We start from the raw sequence: 26015 nt of genomic DNA on the forward strand, positions 1-26015 counted from the left end.
CCACGGCTTCAAGGTCGTCGGGATCACCACGAGGACGTGGCCGCTGCGCCAATCAGGGCTCGCCGGCGGCCTCCGCGATTCCACAGAAAAAAAGAAAAAGAAACCGAACGAAACTGTGGCCGCGTGTCACGTTTTTGTTACGCGTCGCCCCACGCCGCCCGCCATTAAGAACGCGAGCAACACTCGCGGAAACGAACGACCTCGCGTTTCTTCTCTATCGTTACATCAGCGAAATCCCCTCGGCTCGTTCCAGCAGCCATTAATCTTTCGGTGGCTTCTTGAATTATTCAGCCGTTCCAATTGCGAGAACCTGTCCGCTCGAAAACTCGCCTCCCGCTCGCTACAATTTTTCCACGCTAATTTCCCGCTTTTTCTCCGTCGCTCGGAGGCTTGCTTCGCCTCCACTCGACTCGACTCGACTCGACTCGACTCGACTCGCCGTCCCGATCCGCGAGATCTTCACGGGGGATCGATTAGAAAATGATAGACAGGAGGAACGCACTAGGACACAAGCGCAGATACGCTGGGAATTAACCTCCTGCGCTGGAATGACGTGCCACGCACCTCGAGAATATTTGGCAAAATTGCAATAGCTTCTCGGTTTTAAGTATATTAAAATATACTTAATATAATAAAAAGTATATTATAGTATAGTGAAAGTATATTATAGTATAATAAAATAAAAAGTACATTATAGTATAGTAAAAGTATAATAAAATAAAAAGTATATTATAGTATAGTAAAGGTATATCATAGTATAATAAAATAAAAAGTATATTATAGTATACTCTATTATAATATGTTAGTATATAATATATTTTGGTAGTATAGATAATATATTAATATATAACATAGTATATTATAATTTAGTATTATAAAAAGTATATTAAAATATAACCCAGGCAAAACAAATAATAAATTTATTACTTCTTAGTAATTTCTATCCAGTGATATACCGATGAATTCGAAAAGAAGACGAATTATCGTATACGGTTTGGTGACTCGTTATGGTCCGTGAACCAATTGCTAGCGCAATTATTAACATAATTAAGCCGGCCGAAGGTGAAGAACAAAAGTGAGGGAACGAATCGCCTTTTTCATCGTTGCAAACGAGGCTCGTTACAACGGGGGCGCAGAGTTTCTCGCCATTCGTGACAATTAATTGTTTTTCAAAAGACAACGACCGCCGGCCGGTTGGTATATTATTTATCGCGAACGAAACAGCGACCGCCTTGTAAATAAGACGACGTCTCAGCCGGGCGGAAGGAGAGATTTAAAGGGGTCCGGTGTCGAGCGTGAAATAATTCAGACACTTTACGATTCTCCCCGCATGGCTACCTTATGATAATGAAGCTTCTCTTCTCTCCAAACCGAGGGGGGAGAGGCGAGAAATAAAGGAGCAGAAATGGAAGCAGAGGAAGAAAGAGGAGAGGCCGAGATCGGCGCGGTTGTAAAGTAACCGTGTAACAACGGCAGGATATTTTACAGCGACACGCTAGCTACTCTAACGGGATCGTCGTTATCATCCAGAAGGATCAACGATTCCGCCACCGGGGAGGGTGGGGAATTACGGTTACGTTGGTGCGTGTGCTGCACGCCTACGTGCGGTTCCCCAATGTCCATTCATATTCGCGCGAGTGGCCGATCATCGGTCCGACGTGCGACAAGACGTCGCGGTTTTTCCACCCGAGGGAATATCTCGCTCCTCCGTCACTTTCCCTTCCTGGGCCTGGCGTCCACGCGAAAGCTGTGCACCGCGAGCGAGAAGGAAGGAGCGAGACATTTCGCGAGTCCGAGAAAACGAAGATCGATCGGTACGAGTTCGGTACGGGTTCGCCAGCACAGGAAACGTTCTCGACAGATATCTCGTCGTGTCGACTTGTCCCTCGTTAAGGTCCACTTCGCCATGCATCACCAACAGAGAAACACAAAAAGAAAAAGGAGAAAGAAAGAAAGAAAGAAAGAAAAGAAAAAGAGAGAACGAGAGTGCGGCTCCGCCGCACCGCGCTGGTGAGTTACGTACTCGCGCGTTCTGATTTTCATTGGTCGCGGACAATTTCTCATCTGCTCGGCTTCGACAAGTGCGATGCGCGCCGCGATAAATCTGCCTTCGCATTAACGGGCCAGATCGATCTAGAAACCGACGGGAAGAAATTGCCGACGCCGTCGTAATAATGCTCAACGTCTCGCAGATACATAGATCATTTCACGTCCTTCCTAGCTTCTACTACAGGTAAAACTCCTCGAATTAATGTTAAACGCTGTGTATCTTGTGTTGCTCGTCTCGCTACGTTTCATCTTTTCTCTCTCTCTCTCTCTCTCTCTCTCTCTCTCTCTCGTGAGATGAACGTATGGTACAGCAGTGAGGATAAAAGAATGCCGCGTTTCACAGTTCTAAGTAGAATAGGACTGTATGCGCGAGAATGAAAGCGTGTCTTTGAACGAATAGAAATACTATTGTATACTATTTATCATGCAAATACTTGAATGATAAACTATTCCTGCTCTATACTTTTCACCTGTTTATATATTCATTTATTAAGAACAGAGTAAAAATAATAATCAAAGCAATACACTGAATAATTCAGCAACTAAGGCTACTGACGGAAGCATCGTTAAATTCAATTAACACGTATTTTACACCAGAGAGAAGTCCAGATTATAAAACGAAATATACCAAAAAAAAAAAAATTTCGTCCGACCAACGAAGAACACGGACAACTCCGAAGAGTTTCCAGAGGGATCGATCGGTGAGCGTAAGAAACTTCATCGATTGCGATTTTCACGGTCGGCAGATGAGAACCGAGGAAGCACGAGAGAGAGTGTCCGAACACCGTCGTTTCTCCAACACCGGTCGAATCAATTCGCGCCGGAGGCAGACGCTCGACCGTGACAGGCCGCGCGAATCCTCTCGTAGCCGCCGACACTTGTAAACGTGGCTTTAAGGTTACCGAGGGGTGTAGACACGCCACGACAAAGTGGCCATGGTGTTCGCGGTGTAACGGCCGTGCGGTTACCGGTTTATCGCGCGAGAATGCCTCCCTCCGCCAGGCGCGAATACACACAATGAACAACCAGAGGCACGCAAACCACTCCGAACGTGGACAAACTCGAAGCAAACGGCTCTCCGCCGTGAATTCTGCCGCCTGCGGGCAGGCAACCAACCGACGCACCGACTGATTAATATTTCTAATTACCTATCTCGGCTTCTTCTCGCTTAGCTCGGTCCACCAGCCTGGCAATTACCTCGTAAACACCATAAATGATACCTTCTGTCCGCCTCGTTTAATCTAGCTCTTGTTACACGAACGAGACGCTTGGGTTGATCGCTTGGCTCCCACAGCCTGATCGATGATCATGGATTTTCGGCCCTCTAGGTACATGGTTGGTAAGTGAAGCATGCCCTCGGTAACGAATTCAAGCTTCGATGTTTGATCGTTCGTGGAAATAGTGTAAATTGAGACGATGATGTCTCTTGAGAAACAGCGGCAACGTGCAATTTTTGTCAACTACTCGTAACTTGCAACAATTCATCTCATTCTCAGTAATTTTTCTGCGAAAGTAAATTTTTTACAAATATTTTCGATCGATGCTCAAGTTGCAAGTAACAATACAAATTACACCAAGTTACAACTGTCGTGATCTTGAGGATCTGATGAAACTCTACGATCAGGCTGTATCTTTCCCGTAGAGCAGAAACGATTGGGAACGATCTTCCATCGTCGGTAAACCACCATAAGATTCGATGCGGCTGAGGCTAACCTTGGAGAGGCGCGGGTCGATACGATTTCTCCTCCCGGTGATTCAACGCCACGATTCCATGCTTCCCTTCCCCTCCTCCCCTCTTGCTATCAGGCGCATTAAGCACGCAGAAGCTAATGAAGCATAGATAGCCAGGCATACATGTATCGGTAACGACCGACTCTCCATTGATCATACGCAGAAATTGCAAGCCACGGGGGTAGAAATTTCCGATCGATACGGTCTCTCTCTTCCTGTTCATGGAGGTTGATTAATAATCGTAAATAATCTCCCCACTCAGATCCCAATCTTCTCGCTATCTTCATCTCGTCCGTTCGTAATCATTCGCCCTCCCGAGTACCGGTAATTAACGTCAAACGACGTTTCGCGCTCGTCACGCTGAATAACAGCTCGTCCTCCGTTAAATCGTTCTGCGTTAAATCGCGACCGGAAAGCGGAGAGCCATCCGTTTTCCCTCTTTGTTTCTCCTTCCTTCGACGGCGAACACGAAAGCCTGGAAACTGGTCGTAGATCGCCCACGCGGGCCACTGACACGCAGGCGAGCAGCCTAATCGATGCTGCAAGACTCTCGACCAACCTGATTGATAGTCGCAATTATTGTCCGGCTTCCCTTTTGCCTCGTTGCGACGACTTTACGCTCATCCATGTTCCACGGAAGCAGGCCAACGTCGACGATCGTCCGTCCTGTTGTTCGTCGAGCCGAGAGCGCGTCGACTCGTAATGAAAGTTGGTAATTAGCGTCGTACGAACGCTTCGAGGGAGTGAAGAACGAGGAACCGATCCAGCGGCGATTCTCCCAACGCGCCGTTTATTAGGACTTTTTTCTTTCCTCCGAGACCAGTCCACGCTAGTTCCAACTACGGGCAACGTGATATTACCCGGTGACTAATGGCCACTCGCAGACACGATAGATCGGCGTGTAACCGGCCTGGTAATAGAGCGATTCCTTCGTCGTCATTCCACCGACGACCACCGAGAATCCTTCGTTCCGGCGGAGAAGCATAGAACGCTACAATTTTCGATCTTTGATCGATAACTTGCTCGTTCATCGTTGTTCTTTTTCCCCGATAATCTTGAGGAACGTGCAAAATTTTGTAAAATAGTACATCATTGAGGATCGTAAAAGCTCCGATTGAAAAAAAGTATACTTTTAGAAGAGACGAAATAAGATATATTTTGATGTCTGACACGGTACTGATTTTTCTACTGAATGTTCAGAATTTTTCTCGAGTTGTAAGTTATCGTTACTATTCCTTTCACTCGTTCAATTCACGATCCTCGATAAAAATCAACGTGCAATATTTCTACCAAACACCTGTTGCAAAAAGTAGCTTTCGTAGGCCAAAATCCGGAAAATCACGAAGTGAACGTTCAACAATCGCGTTTGAAAGATTACAATCGTCAATGCTCCGAGCGCTACCTCATTTCTTCATTAAACTCCGACTCTGATCGATCGAATTCTCTGTCAGAAGTCTTCTTCGATGTTCAAATCTTCCCGACAGTGTTTGAGAAGGCTTGGAACAATTTGATCAAGAATATTTAATTGCCTCGCTTTCTCGAGTCGTCTCTTTTCGTTTCGGTTTCCTCCGGCATTCGTCCGGGATTAAATTGGCCGAGTATTCAAAGCTCATCCAGGGAATTCCCGGCACGTTTCTTCTCAACAGACAGACAGACAGCGCGCGTTAGATCGAAGCGTCGGCGATCGACTCGGAGCCCGATTCTCCCGGCGATTTCGCTGAGTAAACTTGAAATAATCGAGGAACGATTCGTGAAAAGCGCCTTCGTCGGTGTGCTTAATCGCCCAACGAATCGGGGGAGTGTCCTGTCAGAGAAGTTAAGTATCAGCTCCCCGAGAGAGTAAAAAGTTCCCAAGCTGTCCTTAAAGGTAATCGATAAAGTAAGAAAACATTCCGCTTCGACCGTTCGGCTGCGATTTACCTTCAGCTTTTTACTCTGCTCGTTACTCTGCTTTAACCGGGAACTTTTACTTGCGTTCCAACGAACGATACGTCAGATTGTTTTTATCTATTTTATTTCATCGTGCATCGTCGTGGAGATTTTTCACGAGTAACTCGACTTCGAGAAATCGATCGAGTGACCGATCACCTGACACGAATCTCCTCTGCGAAGAGCCTCTCGTTGGTCAGGAAATTTGACAGCTGATGGACACCGCTATTCCCTGGTCAACGTCTAATCGCATTAAATCGTTTCGCAGCGTGCCAATTGGTCTCACACGAGGGAGACTCGCGTTTAATTCCAGCTAACCTCCGATTAGATACCACGTAAATGCACCTCACCGCCGGCTACTCGACTTCGAATTTTCGATAACACCGATCCTTAACTACCGATCACGCGGTGTATATTGTGACTTAAGCCGGCGAAAATCGTCGATGATGGGACCGGCATCGAGCATATACGACGATTTATTGTAGCAGCAAGGTTTTTCGGTTATTAACAACTTTAATGATCGCTCGTAAGATCTTATCGACTTTCGAACAGCGATCCCCGATATTATCCGGTCGGGTTTCTCCTTTTTTCAGCCAGCTCTTTTCCTTTCGTCGCCGGGCAAGTGTTAACAACGCTAATGCATCGACCTCCGGACAGAACGAACCTGCCGCGCATCAATATTCATTAGCGCTTCGTTCCGTCGGCCGAATAATTCCGCGTGACCGCCGCCTAACCCACAAACCCACTGTGTACACGCGCCTTCGTCGCGTGTGAATCCGACCGCGGCGTTTCAAAGGGTTTTCTTTTCGGACGATTCACGCGATCGCCGCCGTGAACACGTGTTTGCCCACTCGTCTAGCTTGCTTTCCTCAAGTAGAAAAGCGGTTCGGTTTCACGTGGAATTCGTAAGCAATCTCGTTGAAATTGAATCTTCAAGTTACACCCCCCTCACGAAACGTACACGCGTGCTCGTGTACGTGGAAAATTGAGGATCCGTGTTCATGACGCGTATCAGTGAAACAGCAATACACGGGAGTCGATTAAATATTAAGTATTACGTAATATTAAAAATCACGTTGATTGAGATTCGAATTCATGTTTATAAGCGCCAATTGACATTTCAATTTTTAATATTCGAAATGGCATGACTGATTTGGAGACAAACTCCGAATCTTTGAATTTCTTCTTTTATTTATCCCTGCAACAACATCGCGCGCGAATTTCGAGACGACGAAGTAACCTCGATTATTTGCACAAACGGCAAACGATATCCGACGAGACGACGAAACGGCAAGTCGTCGCCTATCTTATCGGAATTTTATCCCGCGGAATTAGAATGGTCTGCCCTCCCCCTCTCTCTCTCTCTCTCTCTCTCTCTTTCTCGCTCATTTTTCCTCTTTCTTTCGCTCGAGAACCGCGTAACGAAGGTATTCCTCGGTTTTGAGCGACCGGCGATTAAATCGACGTGGACCTCGTTATCGAAATCGACGGCCGCCTGGAAACGCTCCCGAATCGTCCAGGTTTGGAATTCCACCGACGATAACACGATCGCTGGATCAGACTCGACCCGTTCTCTCGAACTGTGTAGCTGGCTCTTCGCGAGCCGAGAGAAACCGGAAACATAATCCACACCGATTCTTCCCACCTTTGTGAAATTTATTCCGACGTGCCGACGATTCGGCGATCGTTTCGAACGAAATTCCGCCGGGCCGGTTTCACCGACCAAGAATCAGGGGGCCCAGTGTCATACGCGCCACGTCGACCGTGGCGAATCAATTTTATGCAAGTCGTTTACGGGCTGCTTACCAACCGCGTCCACGCACACGGTGCCCAAGCACCGCGATTCCAACTGAGTTGCGCTCGTAAAACGTTACGGCTGTGTAACGTTACGAAGTTAAAAAAAAAATCAGCCTCTTCAGGGTCATCTGTCCACTCGTTTCATCTATTTCCAGCAAACGCGAGTTTCGTGGCAAACGAGAAGCGAAAGTGCGACGAGAAGGGGAGGATCGTTTAACATTAAAAGTACCAACGTCCGGTTTAAAAATTTGACTTCAAATACTGCGTTCGTTGCTATTTCTTTCTTCAACTCTTGTATAAAAAGACATTATATAATTCGTTTTTTTTATCTAAAAGTTATTCCGTACATTATCTCCTGCATTAAATTGACAATCAACTGTACTTATTTTGGTAAAAGGACCTTTATTTCGCCGTTTGACTGGCCGAGGTAGGAATAAGTGTACATAAAATGCCGGTACGCTTCGAAACGTTAACGACTCGAGAAAAGAAGACGATGATGGCAACGATTTTACGATCTTTCGAGAGATACCGGCGAGAAGAGAATTGTCGGCGCTTTTTACGGACCATGACTCAATGGCACTCCAACTTGCCGCGGCGATTTCGCAATGAACGCGACGCCTAATACCTCGATGATAACGTTGTTTTGCCAGAAACGACGGGAGCACCGGGGCGAGGGAATCGCGAGTAATGAGAGTAAGTCTGAGAAGTCGAGCCTCAGCTGTGAACTTTCATAAACCCTATAAGGCATCCGCGAATCCTCGCGATATTTCGAGGCCAGTTCCTAGAAACTCTGGCAACTTTCGCCAACTCGGGCGACACGGGACAGCAACTTTGTCGAGGGATCTTATTCCCCTGGACATGATGCGGGTCTTTCGTTCTTGTTTCGACCACTAGGCTAGGCTCTCGTCGACCAACTTGCAACGACGAAAGACCACAACGACGTGGGTGTACTGTAATATCAGGTCGCTACGTGCAACTTCAAGTTTGAATCTGATAGACTAATATCACTGCGTTAAACAGTCGAGCAATATTTCGGCATCTTTCATAATTTAACACTACCAAGAACTATTAAAGTGATCAAAATGACCGATTTATAATTTCTGTTAGATATTTTATAGGCGTAAAACGGCGTTGAATTATTTTTGAAGATTTAAACAATTTTTCGTAAAATATACAAATAGAAGCTCGTACATTCCATCGTGTATTATAAAGTTTCTCCATCTCTTTGACTTTAATGTCTCTGATGGTAATTTCATGCTTCAATCGTCAGTGGTTCTCGTGTTGACACAAAAGTTCCAAACCAAATAATAGAATAGAAATTAATTTTGGTAGTATGAGGTTAATTAGCCACCGAGTTCGGAGAGCTATACTCTCCCACGAGGAGTTTTGTAGACGAAGAAATTGTAACAAGCATCGTTCCGGAAATTTCGAATAGAGAATTGCATGGAAATTTTAAACAGAGAATGAATGATCCCTGAGAATGATACAGAACTTTATTCTATTCTGGAATCATATGGAAATTTGGAAAAGAAGAAAGAAGAGAACGCACGCAGCAGGCTGATGTATTCAGACAAACGGGGATTGTTATTGTCAGACCGTGCAGAAAGAAACTTTTAAACGTTCCTAAGAGCAAAGAGTCATTCGTCTTTGACCAAATCCCGATGGACTTTGTTGCCGTTTCACGGCGGTGACGGACTCGACGATTCGAGTCGAGATTGTGCCTGACGTGTACAGACGATCCGATGGCAATCTCGCGGTGTGACTCGATTTTTCTTTTCCTTTTTTGTTATACCTTTGACACAATACGACGAGCACGAAGGAGCGCAATTTTCGTTGCTGGAAATTTGAAACCATTCGATTCGTTCGACGTCATCGCTGCGAAATTGCGACGCAACGATGCCACTGACGTACCGGCGTCGAATTTTCTACGCAAACCACCTATCCCGTTATCACGTTCATTAGAAATATAAATTTACCGAATCCCGTGACCCAGTTAAACGAAACCGAAGTGAAATTATACCGAAATTGCGATGAGATCGCAACGAAACTGTACATTCCAGCTCGAATCTTTCGACGATAAAATCGCGCGTGTATTTTATAATATCAATCACTTTAGAGATTCCTTGCCTCTTAGCTGTGAGTGACGAGAAAAATAATTGCAATTTGTTACTTACGTCAAAGTTTTCGCAAACATATTTGTAAATCTTAGACATTTTTAGAATATTTCGAGACTAGTTCTTTTCACATTATTTCTAAATATTTTCTTGCTACCGAAATATTGGTGCCTGACATGCAAAGTGTCATTATGTGTTGAGAAATATCGTTCCGAAGGAATAAATTATATTTCTGATTTCTTTTCACTTTCTCCAAATATTTCTGATTTTGTTTGTTTAATCAGAAAATCATGAATTGGTTAAGTTGAACAAATTAAAGTTATTGAGAACTAGTGTTATTTCCTTGTAATTTAATTCAATTAAACAAGCAGCTGCGCACACTCTGTGTTTGACGAGTATAATCGTCATCGCGTCCTGTTAACGATACAATACATATACAGTTTTAAAAGCGGCACCACAGCTAAAAGGTTAATTTTACCTACTTTCTCAAACTGAATATAACATTAGGAAATTATGAATATAATATTATCTATAAGTAATGTAATATTATCTATAAGTAATATCGTTTTCTTCAAATTTAATAAACATTGTCAACCAGTGACAGTAATTTAACTTATTATAACATAACCTATATTCTAGTTGAACATATTGACATTTAGTGTGTAATTTATTGTTAAATCATATTGTAGATTAAAACTGTATTTACTCTCAGATAAAACAAAATTTTGTACAGTATCAAAAAAAAAAAAAAAAGATATTAAGTCGTCCTAAGATGTCCAAGCGATGGGAATGTTTTGATCGATTAATTCGCTAATTTGTCGATGACCCGTTTAAAACCATTGTTGTTAATAAGCGCGTTGTACCACTCCCCTCCCGCTCCGCGAAATTCCATGAATATTTCATACGACGACGGAACTTTCGACTAGGTGTGCCGGAGCAGATTTCCGTAGGTCGCGCGAAACGTACCGTTGCAAAGTACACACACGAAACAGAGAGGGACGAGAAGCGGCGGAGAAGACCTCGAAAAGCTTAGAGGAATTTCAGACGAGAAGACGCATTATGCGCGACCTTAAAAACAAAAACGCGTTTCTCGGAAGGACTCTGTTTCGGCTCGCTCGCGAATTTCAACGCGCCCGAGCCTTGGCTAGCCCCGAATTCTCCCGAATTCTCATCCCCCCGTCGAGTTTTGCGAAAAAGAGTCACGTACGCGGCTCTGTTCTTCCTTAAATCGAGGATCAAAAGGTGGCACGACGTTCGATGGACAAACAGAGGAACAGAGGAGGCAGGATCGAGTGGGAAACGAAACGAAACGAAACGAACGAATCGTTTGCGGAATTTGCGTTCGCGCTCGTTTGCGTGCCAATTAATTGGTCGTGATTGCCCGATTGGAGAGATTAATGATCGCCGCGCTTGCCGTTGTGAATTAAAAACCTAGCATAACCAGCACGTGCGTCAAAACGTTTCAAAATTTCGTTCGAAGTTGTCTTCAAATTACACCGACGTCTTTCGATTTTTTCATCAACGACATGTCATGCCTCTGTCTCTGTAGAATTTTGTCTTTATCTTTTCGCTGATATCAAAAAACACGAGTTATATATAGCTAAGAATTATATCTTTCTCGCTTTTCGAAATTCCTCAAAACATCAGCATCGTAAATTAAAAGTCACGGCGTGTATTTGTTTCGAAAAAAATCGTATCCCGTCTCACTCTGTTCTTTGTTGCTTCGGCATAAATCACCGGCGAGAACCAACCGCCACATTCCCCAGTCTGTTTTTAAAGCCAGAATCAATATTCGACATTCCAGGCATTTCCGACGAGAGAAGAAATGAGTCTCAAGGCAGTCAATTTGACTCTTGCCTTGCGAAGAGCAAACAAACCGCGATAGCAACTATGCTGAAAACACGACACAGATATCTACCTACTGATTGCCGAGCAGGAAGCACGATTATCGATGCACTATTCGCGAAACGGCCGTGGCACGCGATAGCGACAATGCGCCGCACAAGGGAGAATGAAAACTTCGTCTTTCGTTCGACGGGCGAGTTGCGTGCGGGGAGAGGGAAAAAAAAAAAGAAAAAAAGGAAAAGAAAAAGAACGAGTTCGTCGAACGCTTTTCACTCGATGGCTGGCGTTCAGCCAGGAGGAGAGAAAGAGACTCGGCCATTCGAATCGTCCAATCAATCTGACAACATGGAAAAAAAGACGGAAAGCCCATCTGGCCTCGATATATATCGAGCTGGTCTAGGTTGCTCGACTATCGAAATTTCAGGCAACGTCGTACGTATGTACATACGTAGGCCAACGATATCGTCGATTCTCCACGTTCGTCGCTATCTTCGTTCGATAATTAAAATTGCCTCGCGTAGATACCAACTTTATCAGCGACAAACTTTATGAACAATTTAGTGCAGCGTTGAACAACGGCGATCCGTATGCGATTTTCTTTTTTCTTTTTTCTTGTTGTCATTAGTCATTTCGGCGAGAGTCGGATGCCAAATTCAAAGATAACTCGAACGATTCGAAAGTTTCGCGAGAGCTCGTGAAATATCAAGTGTCATTTTTTTTTTTTTTTTATACACACGAACAGTGCCATACCTGTCAGTGAACCTTATCTAATCGCTCGGTCCGAGGCTTATCAATCTTCTTCTTCCGTTTTTTCTTTTCTCTCTCTTTCTCTCTTACATTCAACAGAAATTATCTGGAAATTGCGAGCGAAAGTACACGAAGCACGAATCTAACGTCGCGCAGAAGCCTTTGATAAACGCGAAATCGATAAATCTGGCTAGTCATTCCCGCGAATTTTTAACACGAATTCGAAGTACTCGGTGAACGATTAGATCGCGCCAGTCAAGTATGCCAGATTGAAATTTACGATGGAATCGGTGTTTCGATGACTGGAGCACAGGTGTAAAAAATCCAAGTTGGAGACGCGAACAACGGACGTTTGAATTCGTCGCAGAAGTGGAAAGTTGGGCACAAGTGGCAAGCGAGTTATCCAGAATATCTACGAACCAGAAACCTCGGACACCGTCATGCAAGCTACGGATACATAAGACGTTCCTCGCGAACGTCAAGAATTCTCCGTCTCTGCCCGTGCCATTGTAAGGGCCCGTGCACACTCAACGCGCGAATCGACGAAGCAGTCGACTCTCGAGCGTTTGTGCAAACCTCTCGGAATCTCTTGCTCCGTATTCCTTCGCTCGAAACCATTTAATTAATTCCGTCTCCGTGAGAAATTTCGCCAAAACTCGTCGAATTGCGAACAAAGGACAGACGTTTAATTGCAATTTCAACTTTCGCGAGTTCGAAACTCAGCTTATCGAAAATAATCGTACGAAAAATTTTCGAGAATTAAGCTTCTTGAGCGTCGAGTGTCGAAGTATTCGCCGTTGGGCGGCGATCGGTGTGCACGAGCCCTAAGCTCTGTCGCGCGGCGAATTTAGAACGCAACAAGAAGAAGAAACCGCGTGCGCGCTGGCGACACGGCTAAGAGACGAAGGGGGGAGAAAAAAAAGGCCGAAGAAGGTGGAAAAGAAACGTTGGACGGAACGCGCGCGGCGCAAGTACCTCATTGGTGGAACCGTGACCGTTCATCTTGCCGTCACCTCTGGTATCCCATTACCGGTCTGCGGCGAAACGCTCCAAGGATCGTTCACCTTCTCGCATCGGTTCTCGAAAATGGCGCATCTCACTCGGTTCGGCTCCGTTTCCTTCGTCGTTTCCTTCGACGTCGTTGTCGTCGTCCACGTCGTCAACAACGCCGCGATCTGCCTTGTTGCGCGATGATCTCTTCCACTGTCCGACCGTCTCCTGCCTTCTTACACAATTCCTACGGTGCCTGGCGGACCACTCTCGATTTTCGTTAGGCTGGTCAACGCCGGTCAAGGTCACGCCACGATCCACGCCGCTAATAATTTCGCCCGAGTGTCCCTGGGTTCGACGACCCTCCTCTCTTCCGTGCTCGTCCCTCGCTCGTCCGCGCACGACACCGTTTCAGGAATTTTATCGAGAGGGAGGGAAGGGGGGGGGGGAGGGAGGGGGATCGATCCAACCTATCGTTCGATTATCCTGAAATCTTCTACCCGAGACGAGCTTACACGCACCTTCGTGGACACACTCGTCAACTTTTCACTCTGATCACGTAAAAATCGTTTTCACTCGACGTGTCGCCGAATCGTGTTACATCTCCGTTTGTACGTAGACGTTTGAAACCTTCGGCACCTCTGCGAACGAGCCGCAAACAAGTGGCAAATCAAGTCCTTCAGAAGAGAATTTGAAGAGAATTCGAGCGATTCACCTTTCGTGTCGATCGCCAAACGAGTAGATCACCTCGCGTAATCGATCACCCGACGACAGACAGGCGAAACGGGTGGAAGGGGGGAGAGGGGAGGGGGGAATAATAATAAATTTCTTGACGGATCGAGCGCCGGCGACGAATCGATCTTTCCCACGTCCTTCGCGTTGGAGCGCTGTTCGCGGACTGGAGAGCTCCGGCATCGCGCGTGCACGGAGCCCATCGCTATCGCCGCAGGTAGACACCCCACCAAATACGCGGAGAGAGACCGGCGAAGAAAATTTGTGGTCGAATCTTAACAACCCGCTGTTACACCGTCGACGTTCACGATTATATACGAGCACTTGCTGATTTATAGTACCGGGCAACGCCGGTCGCGAATATATTTATATCTGTAATGCACAGACACCGCGCGTCGAGCGTATTTATCGGGCGTTCGTTTACACCGCCGTGAAATAATTCACACTTCGGCGGCGCGTAATACGACCGATACACTTTCGACAGGCAACGCGGGCAGGGAAATTGGATTTTCGAGGGAGCTTGTTAACTCTTCGTTGCGCGCGTCTTACTTTTCGCGTTGCTACGCCGCGCCCTCCGGTAAATCATAACGTATAAAACTTCTCTTAAACTTCGCGGTTTAATTGAAACACGAACTTCTGTTACCCCTCTCGCGAAACGTTTGAGAGTTATTGCACGTACGACAGCGAATGAAAATCATTCTCAACACCAAGGTACATTTTCTTTCTTTCTTTCTTTCTTTCTTTTTCTTTAAATATCGAGTCAACAGGAAGAGGTCTAGTTTGCAGTTAGATTGGACAACCTTCCATCGGTTTGTTGATTCCCGTTCCTAAGTAACGAGAGAATCGTAAATTCATCCTACCGATCGATCGACACGCGAGCTTCGAGCTTACGTAATTCTCAGTTAATTTCGATCGCGGTGGTTCTTTCGCCCTACGAACCTGTCAGACGATAAGATGATTCGTCGATTCTTTCAAAGCGACGTTTTTCACATACGTTATTTTCACCATTGTCCGACAATCGTCGTAGAATTCAAATTTGGCACGAAAGAATAAGTCCGAATAAGATCAAAGAACAGAATCCATAATTCTTCAAACTAGTACAAACTTTTACGATTTTATCATCCGAGGCTTTGCGCAAGGGCAGCAATCTGTAAATCCATCACTTCAGCCTACGATTTTTTTCTTTCAGATAACAGAGTAATAACTCACGTACGAGTCGGTATTTAATCGGATTTTTAATAAAATCTCGTCCAACTATTTGTTACAATATCGTCAAAGAGTCAACGACCCAGGAATCGAAGCTTAAGCTATCGAAGAGCCGGCTGAAAGATAATTCGTTGCATAATGACGGTAAATCAATGGCAGAAGAATACAAGGACGAGCATGTCCCTGTAAATTCCGCCTACTTTCGCAACACGCTGCTCAATCACGTAAGTTATTAGTCATTAGCCGACGTTAGGCTGACCGCCGGAGCCAATGTCACGACACCGTGATAATGTTCCTCTTTTTCTTTTCGCGTTTATCCAGCGTCTTCGATCTTCGTTCTCTTTCTGTTCGATCGACAGCTTCGAGACCCCGCTCCGAATCCCGTTACTACAGCCCTCGCACGCGATCGCATCGATTTCCCTTCCGCGATTCCGAAACGTACGATGCGACCAAGCTCGCGGGGCGATTACTCTTGAAAATCTGCGTGGTATAACGTCGGGAAGCGTCTTTGTCCGGCAAACTCGCCGCAAAATACGAGACTGGAAGGAATTTCGATTAATTCCTCGTGGTTCCTTGTTAAGAATTATTCAGAGCGTTCTGCTTCAACGGTGATTAGAATCGCTCACCGCGATTTCGACGAAATCTGAATCTTTAATAGTATCGACCGACGGAGGAATTCGAATTTTTCTTTCGAGATACCTCTGAGCGCACGGTTTAATCAAGTGCCTCTCGCAGTGGAACGAGACCGTGCCACGTCAGACCTCTTTCCTTCCGACGAAAAAAAAGATTGCCTTGTGTGCACCGGATATTGCAAATACTGGTACATATTTTGTTCTTGAGTCGCAACGAACTTTCTTCGCAAGTCGAAAACTTGCAGAAATAACGTGAGAATGGTTTCGCTCAAATGTCTCGCAGTGGCACGAGATCTCTCTTCTTGAAAGAATTTTTTCCCGTACACTCCTGATATTGGAAATAATTCTATTCTTCTTATGCTTTTCTTTCAAGTCAAAAACTTGCGAGTAATTTGAAACTCCTAACTTGCAATCTAGGGGGAGAATGACGTGAGAATGGTTTCGATCAAATGAGATCTCTCTTCTTCTTGAGAAAAAATTTTTCCTGTACACTCCTGATATTGGAAATAATTCTATGCTTCTTACACTTTTCTTCCAAGTCGAAAGCTAGTGAATAATTTGAAAATTCGTAACTTTGGGGAGGTTTCAAGTTCCGGGGGGGAGGAATTTTCTACCAGTTAATTTAACGCGAATCGACTCTGATCTAAGTTTATGCGCCCGGGACGCATAAACGGGTTCCGTGCGGAGATTCCAATTTTCCTCAACACCTATCTCGCCGTGTTCTCCTTAATCAAGCATGGTCCTGTCTGCCGCGTTTCATCTCGCTCTCCTGCTATTCATCTCAACGTTTCTTAAGTCAACACCGGCAACAATTCTGCATTCATCGCGAACAAGAGTACCGAGCTGGATCATATCCGAGCCGCTGATGACGCATCAGCTCTCGGCGGCGTGCAACGTCGCCAACGAAAATAAAGAGAAAGGAAAAGGAGATGAAGAAGAGACGATGTATCAGAGAAGCGCGGTGCCCCGACCTTCCTAGCCCTGTCCGCGGAAACAATGGCGCGCCGCTAATCCACCGCTCTGCCTCCTTTCAGATCCCATTCTTCACTTTGAAAATTCCTTCTGGCTTCCCTCTATCTGGCCACCGCCTTCTCCTTGAATTTCTATACTACCCGCTCCCGTTAGGAAACGAAGCTTCTGCTCCTCCGTCCGCTGCGTTGCACAGCGGCTTCGCTTCGCTTCGTTTCGCTCTGCAAAGGAACGTCGAGCGGTTTCGTACATCGACGTTGCACCTGGACTATCGAACCTCGGGAGGAAGGAAAACGAGAAAACAACGACGACGAAAGAAGAGGAAGAAGAAGAAGAAGAAGAAGAAGGAGAAGAAGAAGAAGGAAGAGAGCACAGAGAGAAGCGGGACCAAACGTTAGTGGCACCGTCTGGTTTCCCCGGTTCTTGCCGGCTGTTTGCAATCTTGGAAGCGCGAGGTGGTGGTACACACCGTGCCAGCACCGCGTATGGTAGCCACGGGTTTCGTACTTGGCGAGGACGAGATGCGAGCACGGTTCGCAACGGCGGACGGTCGATGCACCTCGCGCGACATCCACGGCCCGTAAGCCCGCGCCAGAATCGTGTATCCCGGTTCAAGAGAGGAGCCACCGATCAACTATAAGGGCTTGGCTTGGTCGTTCAGCTGGCAGCCTCTCCCCCTTCGCTGCTACCGCGAAGATGACCAAGCTCCCGGCAGAACAAGGACGTTCTCAGGACTTTGGCAATCCGAAATTATCGAATCCGCCGTAAAAAAACCAGCCAACGGAACGACGAACTAGTCAGGGAATAAACGTCGATACAGAAGACAATGTTTGACAGTGTTTGATCGTCGAGTAAGATTTGTTGGCGAATAGCTCCGTTTAGGTTAGTTCGGAAACTGAGGATGCTAGACAGAGTTTCGGCGGACTTAACGAACGAAAGTCGATGCAAAGAGGAAGGAGAAGAGTCGTGGCGACCTTCGATGTCAAGGAGACATCTGGCCTTTCCATATTCGACGAACGATGTCGTTCGTTAGCTGGTTGCAGCGGTTCTCAGCCACCGCTGCCGCGGGAATTCCAGGAGGAAAGACGTTAGAACTAAACGATGATATCGATATCCTCGTAGCGCATACCGCGGTGTATCTTGCCAGATAGGTGGCATGACGTACGACTCGTTCGAATGGCTGTAACGTTACACGGCACACGGGACGGTCAACGACACTATCTAGCCAGCGATATTTCGCAAAAATTTCTATCTGCGGTTGAATCAAAGACAATGGACGCAGTCCGGAGAATCTCGCTTTCAAAAAAATTATTCGTAATATTCCAAAGAATTCGTGCCTTCGGATACTGAAAGGTAAAGCAACTGTTTCTCGGTAACAAGCGCGAGTCTCGCAAATTACATCACACGGTTCGTTCGAAGGCTGATGTTCCACGATACCGCGAATAGAGACTTCTAGATGACACGACCACGTGACGACTCTCGGAAGAACGAGCGCGCGCAGCCTCGAATTTCAAAACGTCCGCTGGGAAGAAACGTGACCGGCGCGGGATTCTTGCAAGGAAGAAACTTAGCCGGTCAGCTTTTTCTGTGCCTCCTCGAAAGGACAACAACAACTATCTGTTTCATGGGCCGGTGGGAGGCCTGTAAACTTTAATAAGCCCAAAACTGCGGAGAGCGATCCACGCGATCGCGAAATACAGGAAGAAGATCGATGATTCGATAAACCGTGTTGGTAGGTTCAGTGTGTATCCGACCGTGGATCTCCCATTAGCCTGCACGCTTCCACTCTCGTTAATATCGAGAAACGCCGAGTCGAATGGCCAATTAGACTAGAATTGTGATCTTTTTTACCGTTCGTTCGATCCAACTGGATATTCGAGCATACCGAACGGTTTTCCACTGCCTGGCCGGCCGATCGTGCCCAAATAATCCGTCCAAACGATTCCGCTAATTAAACTTAATACCTTTGCCTTCGTCTACTTTTATTTTCTCTCTCTCTCTCTCTCTCTCCCTCTCTCTCTCTCTCTCTCTGCCTCAACGATCGAAATGTCATACCGGTCTCGAGACTACCGCTAATTGTTCGGTAACGGTGACAAGCTTTCGGCGAAAGTCACGCGCGCGCAACACTATCGTACGATGTAACGCCGACTTGTTAAATGTTAATCGTACGAAGACGTATAACGATTGCCCCTGTCGACTTTCACCGGTTGGCCGGCCCTGGCGAGTCCGATTCGAACGGAACGGATTCCTCCGGCCGGTAATGGAAGAAGCTCTCGTCGAAATAGACGTATCAAAAGGATCGAGCCGACCGTTTTGTTCGCCGGTGCGCGACAAAACCTTCGTAACAAACGACATCTCGCCACTTACAGAGGGAAGTCGTGCTCTCCTACTGTCTCGGGCACGTTCTCCTTCACGTTCAGCGTTCATCCTTCCGTTTCCCTTCGTGTCCACGCGTATAACCCACGTCCTCTCTGTCTACGTACACCTACGTTCGCTTCTCGTTCGCGTATGTGTACGTACGTGAACGAGCTGCAACGAGTGTAAGTATCAGGCTATGATCAAGCTACGGTTCCGTCCGCGGTGTGTGTTGGAGCGAGCGTGAAGCACAGGAGCACTTCAAGATACGAAGAAGGCAAGGCAAGGCAAGGCAAGGCAAGGCAAGGCAAGTAAGGCTCGTCCCCTGCCCGGTGACTGAACCCACACCGTGTGTTTCACACAGAAAGAGAATCGACTCTGTCTCCGTCTATTCTCTTGCAGGAACGCGCAACACAGATTCGTCCCGGAGTCTTTCTTCTGTGTGCTCGTAGCATCGCTTCAGAGTCTTCGGGGAACCTCTGAGAATCTCATCGGGCCCCATCGGTGGCGTGCTTGAATTAAGATGCATCTACCAAGTGGGATCTCTTTCACGGCGTGGTTCCTCCTCTTCGTTCCGCGGACAATCGTTTCCGGTTCGTCCCGACGGGACCGGTACACGCGTGCACGTCGACGCGAGAAATGTCGGCTCGGAAAAATCCCCACCGATGGATCGCCCCGAGTTCGAGAACTGTTTCGTTGGACGTGCTCGCGGCTCACGGCGGATTCGTTTGAGTACCAGGAAGTACAAACCGGAACCCGTGCACGGGTCTCGGAGAGGCTCTTCGTGTAAGGGCAAGGGCTCTCCAGGTATCCACTCTGTCGCAAAGTTTCCGAGAACACGCCGTTCGATCGTGTACGCTAATTCGTGAGAAACGATGGACGAGGGACGATCTAATTGCCCTTTGTTCGGCTGAAACATTAAAAAAGGAAAGGTGTTTGAAGAGAGTCTGTTTACTCACCTTGTCCTCGCAGCTCTTGTGGCAAATGTACTTGCAAACTGAAAATGAAGAAAAAGTATTTCAACGACAATTCTCGCGATTTCTTCGTAAGAATGAAATCTGAGGAAATAAAGCGATAGAGTATTTTACGCGAAGTGTGAATTTAATAGAAATAGAACAAATTATTTGAGATATTGAAGAGGGAAGTTCTGAAGGAAGACTAGACAGACTGGAATCGATCCGAATTTAAATTTCCCTCCTTTTCCAGCGCGCCACGGTGATCCATCGCGCTTTTTTACCGTGCACAGCACCGACAGAACTACCGACCGAACCCTTTCGGAGCGGTGGCTCGAGCAAACCGTAGGGAATGAACTTATCGACTCACCTCTGCAGCACGACGCCTGTTTGATCACCGCTTGATGGCACAAATGGCACGGACGCGGCTTGCGCAACTGCTTCGTTCGGAACACGTGACATTGCGGCTCGAACTCGCTCTGAAATCAACGAAAAGCAAGGAACACGATTAACACATATCGATCGTTCTCCCCCGTCGATAAACAAGCAAAAGGGAATATGGCATTGAAAACCTTATCTCTCGACACGCCGTAGACGCGCTCCCATGCTTCCTTTTTCCATGAATTTTTTCAGCTGGTTTAATTAGTGGATAAGAACCCTCTTCACTGGTTAGTTTCAATGAGGTCTAGACGCTCTAAATGAAGCGGTTGTTCGACGTTGCCTTCATCGCCCACAAAAACTCCTTCTTCCACTCGAAATTATTATTCATGAGCCGAGTGAGAAGTGTTTGAAACCAAACGAGCGGCGAAGAAATTCGTCCGGGCAGACTCGCGCGGAAACTGACGACCAATGACCAAGACGAGGACAAACGAGAGAAGGAGAAGGAGGACGAGGAAAAAGAAGTTTCACCAGCTTTCTAGCCTCGCCGACGATTGTTGTAATTGTTGTCCCCGGTCGTTTCCACTCTGACACTCAATCTGTTAACAGCGCATAAGCGAACGCGCCACGCTATCCAAAGAGGCGGTTCGCCAAGTTATGCGCAAATAAGCGCCTCGAGCGTTTGCGATGCCGCGATGAGCAGGTTCCGATTACAAACACGCAACGTTCGCCTCTTCCCTGGGAAGCGGATACCTCGCGCTTTCACCCGATCGAACGATCGATACATTCGCAGAAAAATAATCTCGTGGATTCGAGCCAAATTTTACGTGCCGCCGCGTCGCGTACGTTTGTCAACGACTGGCTTGGCTGCTTTGCGATTCCCCTCGTCGCGGCGGGATAATTCAATCGACTTTCGCGGGAATACGATCGTAACCAGCGATATGTGTGCGCCCGAGAAGAATCGCTCGTGCATTTTCACGGATTGTTCGTCGCTCGTTTCGATCGAAGAAGCGACTGTCAAGTGGCTTATACGATGGTAAACCGCGCTGGAACGCGTGCAAGGGAAATGGGTACTGACTCGGTCAGACCACGCGGTCAAACTGCTGTTTCGTCGATCGTTGAATTTGTTTTCTGGTCCTTTAAATTTCCCTATTAGTCGACTCTTACGACACGCAGGGATTACGTTGGGTCTATTCTTCTCCCGAACCCACAGGGAGTTTTCATTATCATCATTATTATTACTATGAAATAAAGTTGATTATTACATCTTTATCAGAAATCCTACAAGAGAAGGATTCTTCGACTAACAATAAGAGAAAGGTGAAGGAGGATCATCGATCAAAATGGCACGTACGTTTAATCAAATTCAAACTCATTCCACGTGAATTCTCGAACAAATCACTCTGGATATATGTTTCAAGCCGACATTAGGATCCGCCGTATCCCTCGTTGGAACAAACTTAATCACCGTGATTAACTTCCGACATGAAGTGATTGAAACTGCTTCTTCCCTCCAATCATCTTGTTACGAAGAGTTGGCAAATCGATTAAAAAGATTTTCACTCCACGGGCAATATATCGATCTCGCTGCTGTTTCCCGCTTATCCGAAGAATCCGACGTACCTAATTGACCATAAATATATACCAATCAGAACGAAACTTGGGATTTCACGGTAGGTTGATAAAATTCGCGAGATTCTTTCCATCGATTTCCACGGAACGATAATTGCAGCGAATGTTTCTGTGTCATTCGTTTCACGCAGTCTGTAATTAACCCAATACCAAATCGCACGCAACATCGTCCTAGCATACCGCGCACGTTTCTCCTTTCCCTGTTCTCCTTATCTCGTTCAACCTTCTTCTTCTTCTTCTTCTCGTTGCCAGATCGATCGCCTTCTTTTTAATACGGATTCAAAAGAACTCGATACGAGTTTCAAGATATAATAGCAGAATTTCTAAAATGTCAACGCGATAACCGCCGCCGAACTTGCCACGGCATCGATGAAAGCCAACCAGACTCGATGAAAGTCCAATGTTCTTCGCCGCGGTATAATGTTCTCGCTTTATCGTCGCCGAGAGTTGGCCGTTTGCAGTTGCAGCCGCCACGAGGACGCGGATTGTAAAATACCGCGCCATTAAGAGGCCGTAATATTTCGTAATTATCAGTTTTATCGGGCAGCCACGAGTCACACCGGTTGAATTATTCCCGGCTCGACAAATGCGTTCGCCGATGCGGAGGAACGGAGGCGGAAGAAACGAGCTTCCTTATTGGTTACTGTATGCAAAAGCTCGGCTCCGTTCCCTGTCATCCCTGTGCAACGTAGTCGCGCAGCTTCCATTCTTCTTCCCGTTCTCCTTCCGTCTCTTCCTTCCCTCCTTTCTTTTTCTTTCTCTCTTTTTTTTTTTTCTTTTACCAAACAATGAATCGTACCTTTCCCTATCAGATCGTTCGTTTCATGTATACTCTTGCATTTGTCGAAATCGTTCGCGTCAGATCGCCGCGGAGTATCATTGGTCGGTGGTATAAACGTCTCGGAGTAATAAAATATTCCAGATAAATTACACGTATTCATTCGTGTATATATATATTCTCTCGCGCGATTTCATTGCCCAACACGCGCATTTTACAACTTTATTATCTAACACGAGTTTATCCGTTATTAATTACGAAAGATCGCTGGGAGACCACCTTGGACTTCATTCTGTTAAGTAACGAAACACGACCAATTAAGATGCAAATTAGCTCTGTCCGAACGAGCAATCTCGCTCGTTACCCGACTAGATCGATCCTTAACAGAAAATCCCGCGAGTTCCCTCTCGTCGATTAATAATCGACGTTCCACGGAATATCGACGCTACTTGGTTTCGCTTGTCCAACCCCGTAACGATGATTTATCGCCGGCATGGCGTCCGTAATAAAAAACAATTCGCTGGTTCCTGTCGATGTACAATTTCACGGTAACTTAATTCTATCTCGTCGACGTTCGCCCGGCGAACGATTGTACACGTATCTCGGTAACTAATTGCCGGATTCATTAGCGAGACTGACCTTTGATGCCAGCGAATGGCCGTACGCCCATTGATCACGTACGATTAATTGATCTTTAATCCTCGAGGAGATCCATTGAAATCTCGTGGATCGGCGCAGCCATCTCCCTGGCTGGTTAGTCAGTCAACTTTCTTACTCGCCAACCTTTCTCCTCTCCAGAGAGTATATCCTGCCACCTGGAGGTCGAGGTCGACGCTGACCCGTCGGCTCCGTGCTTTATTACCGCCAACACGACCGAAACGTAATAACGGCCGTCTCGACTTTACGTACGCCAATCGATTACATACACACGACGACAGAACGAGGCTGGGATTTCATTCGATTTTGTTCGAGGTAAACAGGGGGGAGACTTCGTACGGAATATCGAGGATCAACGGTTAACTTTGGAATTTTAATAGCTTCGACGGACTGTAATCACCGTTGCTTTGCTACACAAAAGTTCAAGGAGAGTCGGAGCGATCGGAATTTTGTGAAAAATTCCGTTTCAAGGTTCTTCTCGTGAGGTAATTTCTGTCGTTGGTTAATGGCTGAGAAATATACGGCTCACTTGGAAATTCTGAGAAGAATTGGAAGAATACAGATTAACGTCAAAACTACCAAAAGTGGTCAAAATGATCAATTTATAATTTTCCATTACAAAGAAATTTTAAAATATACTTATGACAGTGTATTTTCAGATACTCGAGTGATTTTCAATAAAATATATCGGTAGAAGCTTGTGTTTTTTATTATATTATTAACTTTTCCTTGTACCTTGCACTTTAATTTCTTTCCTATTAAACATTGTACTCAAATATTATACTTTACTCGTCGGTAGTCTTCTAAAGAATTGAAAAATAGTACTTTTCCAACAGAATTCTACTACGGGTTATTGTCAAAAATATATAATTACAGGCCAATCCCGCGTTTAACCACTTGCGCTGGCAACTGATCGCGAACCATAACGAGCGACTAAATCGTATACAATAGCTCGTCGCTTTCTTTTTGAACTCGCCGGTATATCACTGGGTAGAAATTATTCAGAAATAATAAATTTGTTATTTGTTATACTTAAATATACTTAAAACTGAGGAAATATTGCAATTTTGGGACAAAAAGTTCTCGACGTGCGTGGCAAGAGGTTAACTCCAAGACATACGCAAATGAAAAGGACGAGTGATACGTCCGAATGTTACGTGATAAGAAATGCGTCGCCTGGCGAAAATTAACAGATAATGGAATAAAAGAGCCGATCATTACGACGCGGAATGCCGTCTGCGCTTTGCGTTGCTCTCGTGACGCGGCCTTAAAACGAAACAATTTCCGGTTGAAACGACAACTCGCCAAACGATCCTTTGTACCTCGACTGTTCGACACTGGCTGGGCAACACGCTCTCACCGAAAATTGAATTCCGCGGGCCGGCACTGGCAAAGGGAACGCGCGAAAATGCGATAGACGATGGCGTGGTTCCACGCGAGCGAGCATGACGAAGATCGGTAACGTTCATCCCCCTCGCGCCACTCTGCTGAAGGAAGGTACCGCGTTGTTGCAGCTTCCACGCGAAACAACCAGTTCGAATCGAGAGGTTGGCGAAGCGGAGAACGAGCGAGAGAAACGGGGAAATGTACAAACGAAGAGCGAAATAGATTCACGGCGTCCAATTTCCAGTACGATTGTTAATTGAGAGATGTATGTACTGTACGCGAGCTGTATTCTGGTGAGTTTTCTTTGGTTGAAGGAAATATCATATGGAAATGGTGGAAAGAGACGAATGGAATCAAGAAAACCTACACGTGCATTTTGTGGGTGAACCATTCTTTTAAAAAAGGAAATGTTCGTTCTTTTTCACAGAGATCGAGAACTCTGTGTAAACAGAAATTGATGTGAATTGCTCGAACGAGTGCAACCTGAATTTTTTTCTAAAATGTAATTTCAACATCTTTTTGGAAGGAACAAGAAAATAATTCGATATACATAAAAAAAAAAAATGAGCGTAAGTAGAACACTATAAGCAGAAGTTAATGTGCAATGCTTAAAAATCGATTGCAATATTAATCTTTTCTAAAACGTAGTTTCAACATCTTTTTGGGAGGAATAAAAGAATAATTCGATTTATGTAAAAAGCATAAAACACTACGTAAGCAGAAACTGACGTAGAGTGTTCGAAAATCGACTGTGATCATAATTTTCTCGAAACAGATAAATTCTAAAATGTCTTCAACATTCGTTTACAAAGAACAGGGAAATAATTCACTTCGATCCATAAATGGAATATTTCGAACATAAAAATGAGTGTATTTTCATTTGTCGATTTCTTTTTCCATTATAACGCTACTCAAATACAACTACAAACGCTGCAATCGCGTGACTCTTCTTACGTGCTATACCGACCGCGTGTTGGTGAGTTGTGGAACTGACACAGAGAGCCGATACTCCAACTATCGTCTGGATCGAGCCGAACGGGGTTCAAAGTTCCGTGCCAGGGATCCGAGTCGAGTGGAAATCAAGTGCGTTCGACTCTCGGGGACGATACCGAGCTTGCTTCTGGTTCGATCAACC

At 45.9% G+C, this 26015-nt stretch overlaps 1 protein-coding gene across 7 annotated transcripts in view; it reads right to left on the bottom strand.

Annotated features, from left to right (window-relative positions):
- The window catches only part of LOC122531154 (tensin-1), a 174341-nt gene that overhangs the window by 91412 nt on the left and 56914 nt on the right, over window positions 1-26015 (bottom strand). For 6 of the 7 annotated variants that reach the window (XR_006307208.1, XM_043658830.1, XM_043658831.1 and 3 more), the window contains exons 2-3: window positions 20420-20528; window positions 20056-20093 (exon numbers count right to left, since the gene is read on the bottom strand). Coding sequence is in view for 6 of the 7 variants with exons in the window: in XM_043658830.1 (XP_043514765.1) it covers window positions 20056-20093; window positions 20420-20528 (147 nt within the window). In the remaining variant the exon portion in view is untranslated. Of the gene's footprint in view, window positions 1-13187; window positions 13617-20055; window positions 20094-20419; window positions 20529-26015 lie in introns of those variants that run through there. The other variant, XM_043658834.1, reaches the window with a different exon arrangement.

This window comes from Frieseomelitta varia, unplaced genomic scaffold, assembly GCF_011392965.1.
Source record: "Frieseomelitta varia isolate USP_RPSP 00005682 unplaced genomic scaffold, Fvar_1.2 scaffold_379, whole genome shotgun sequence".
In the NCBI taxonomy this organism is placed as follows: domain Eukaryota; kingdom Metazoa; phylum Arthropoda; class Insecta; order Hymenoptera; family Apidae; genus Frieseomelitta; species Frieseomelitta varia.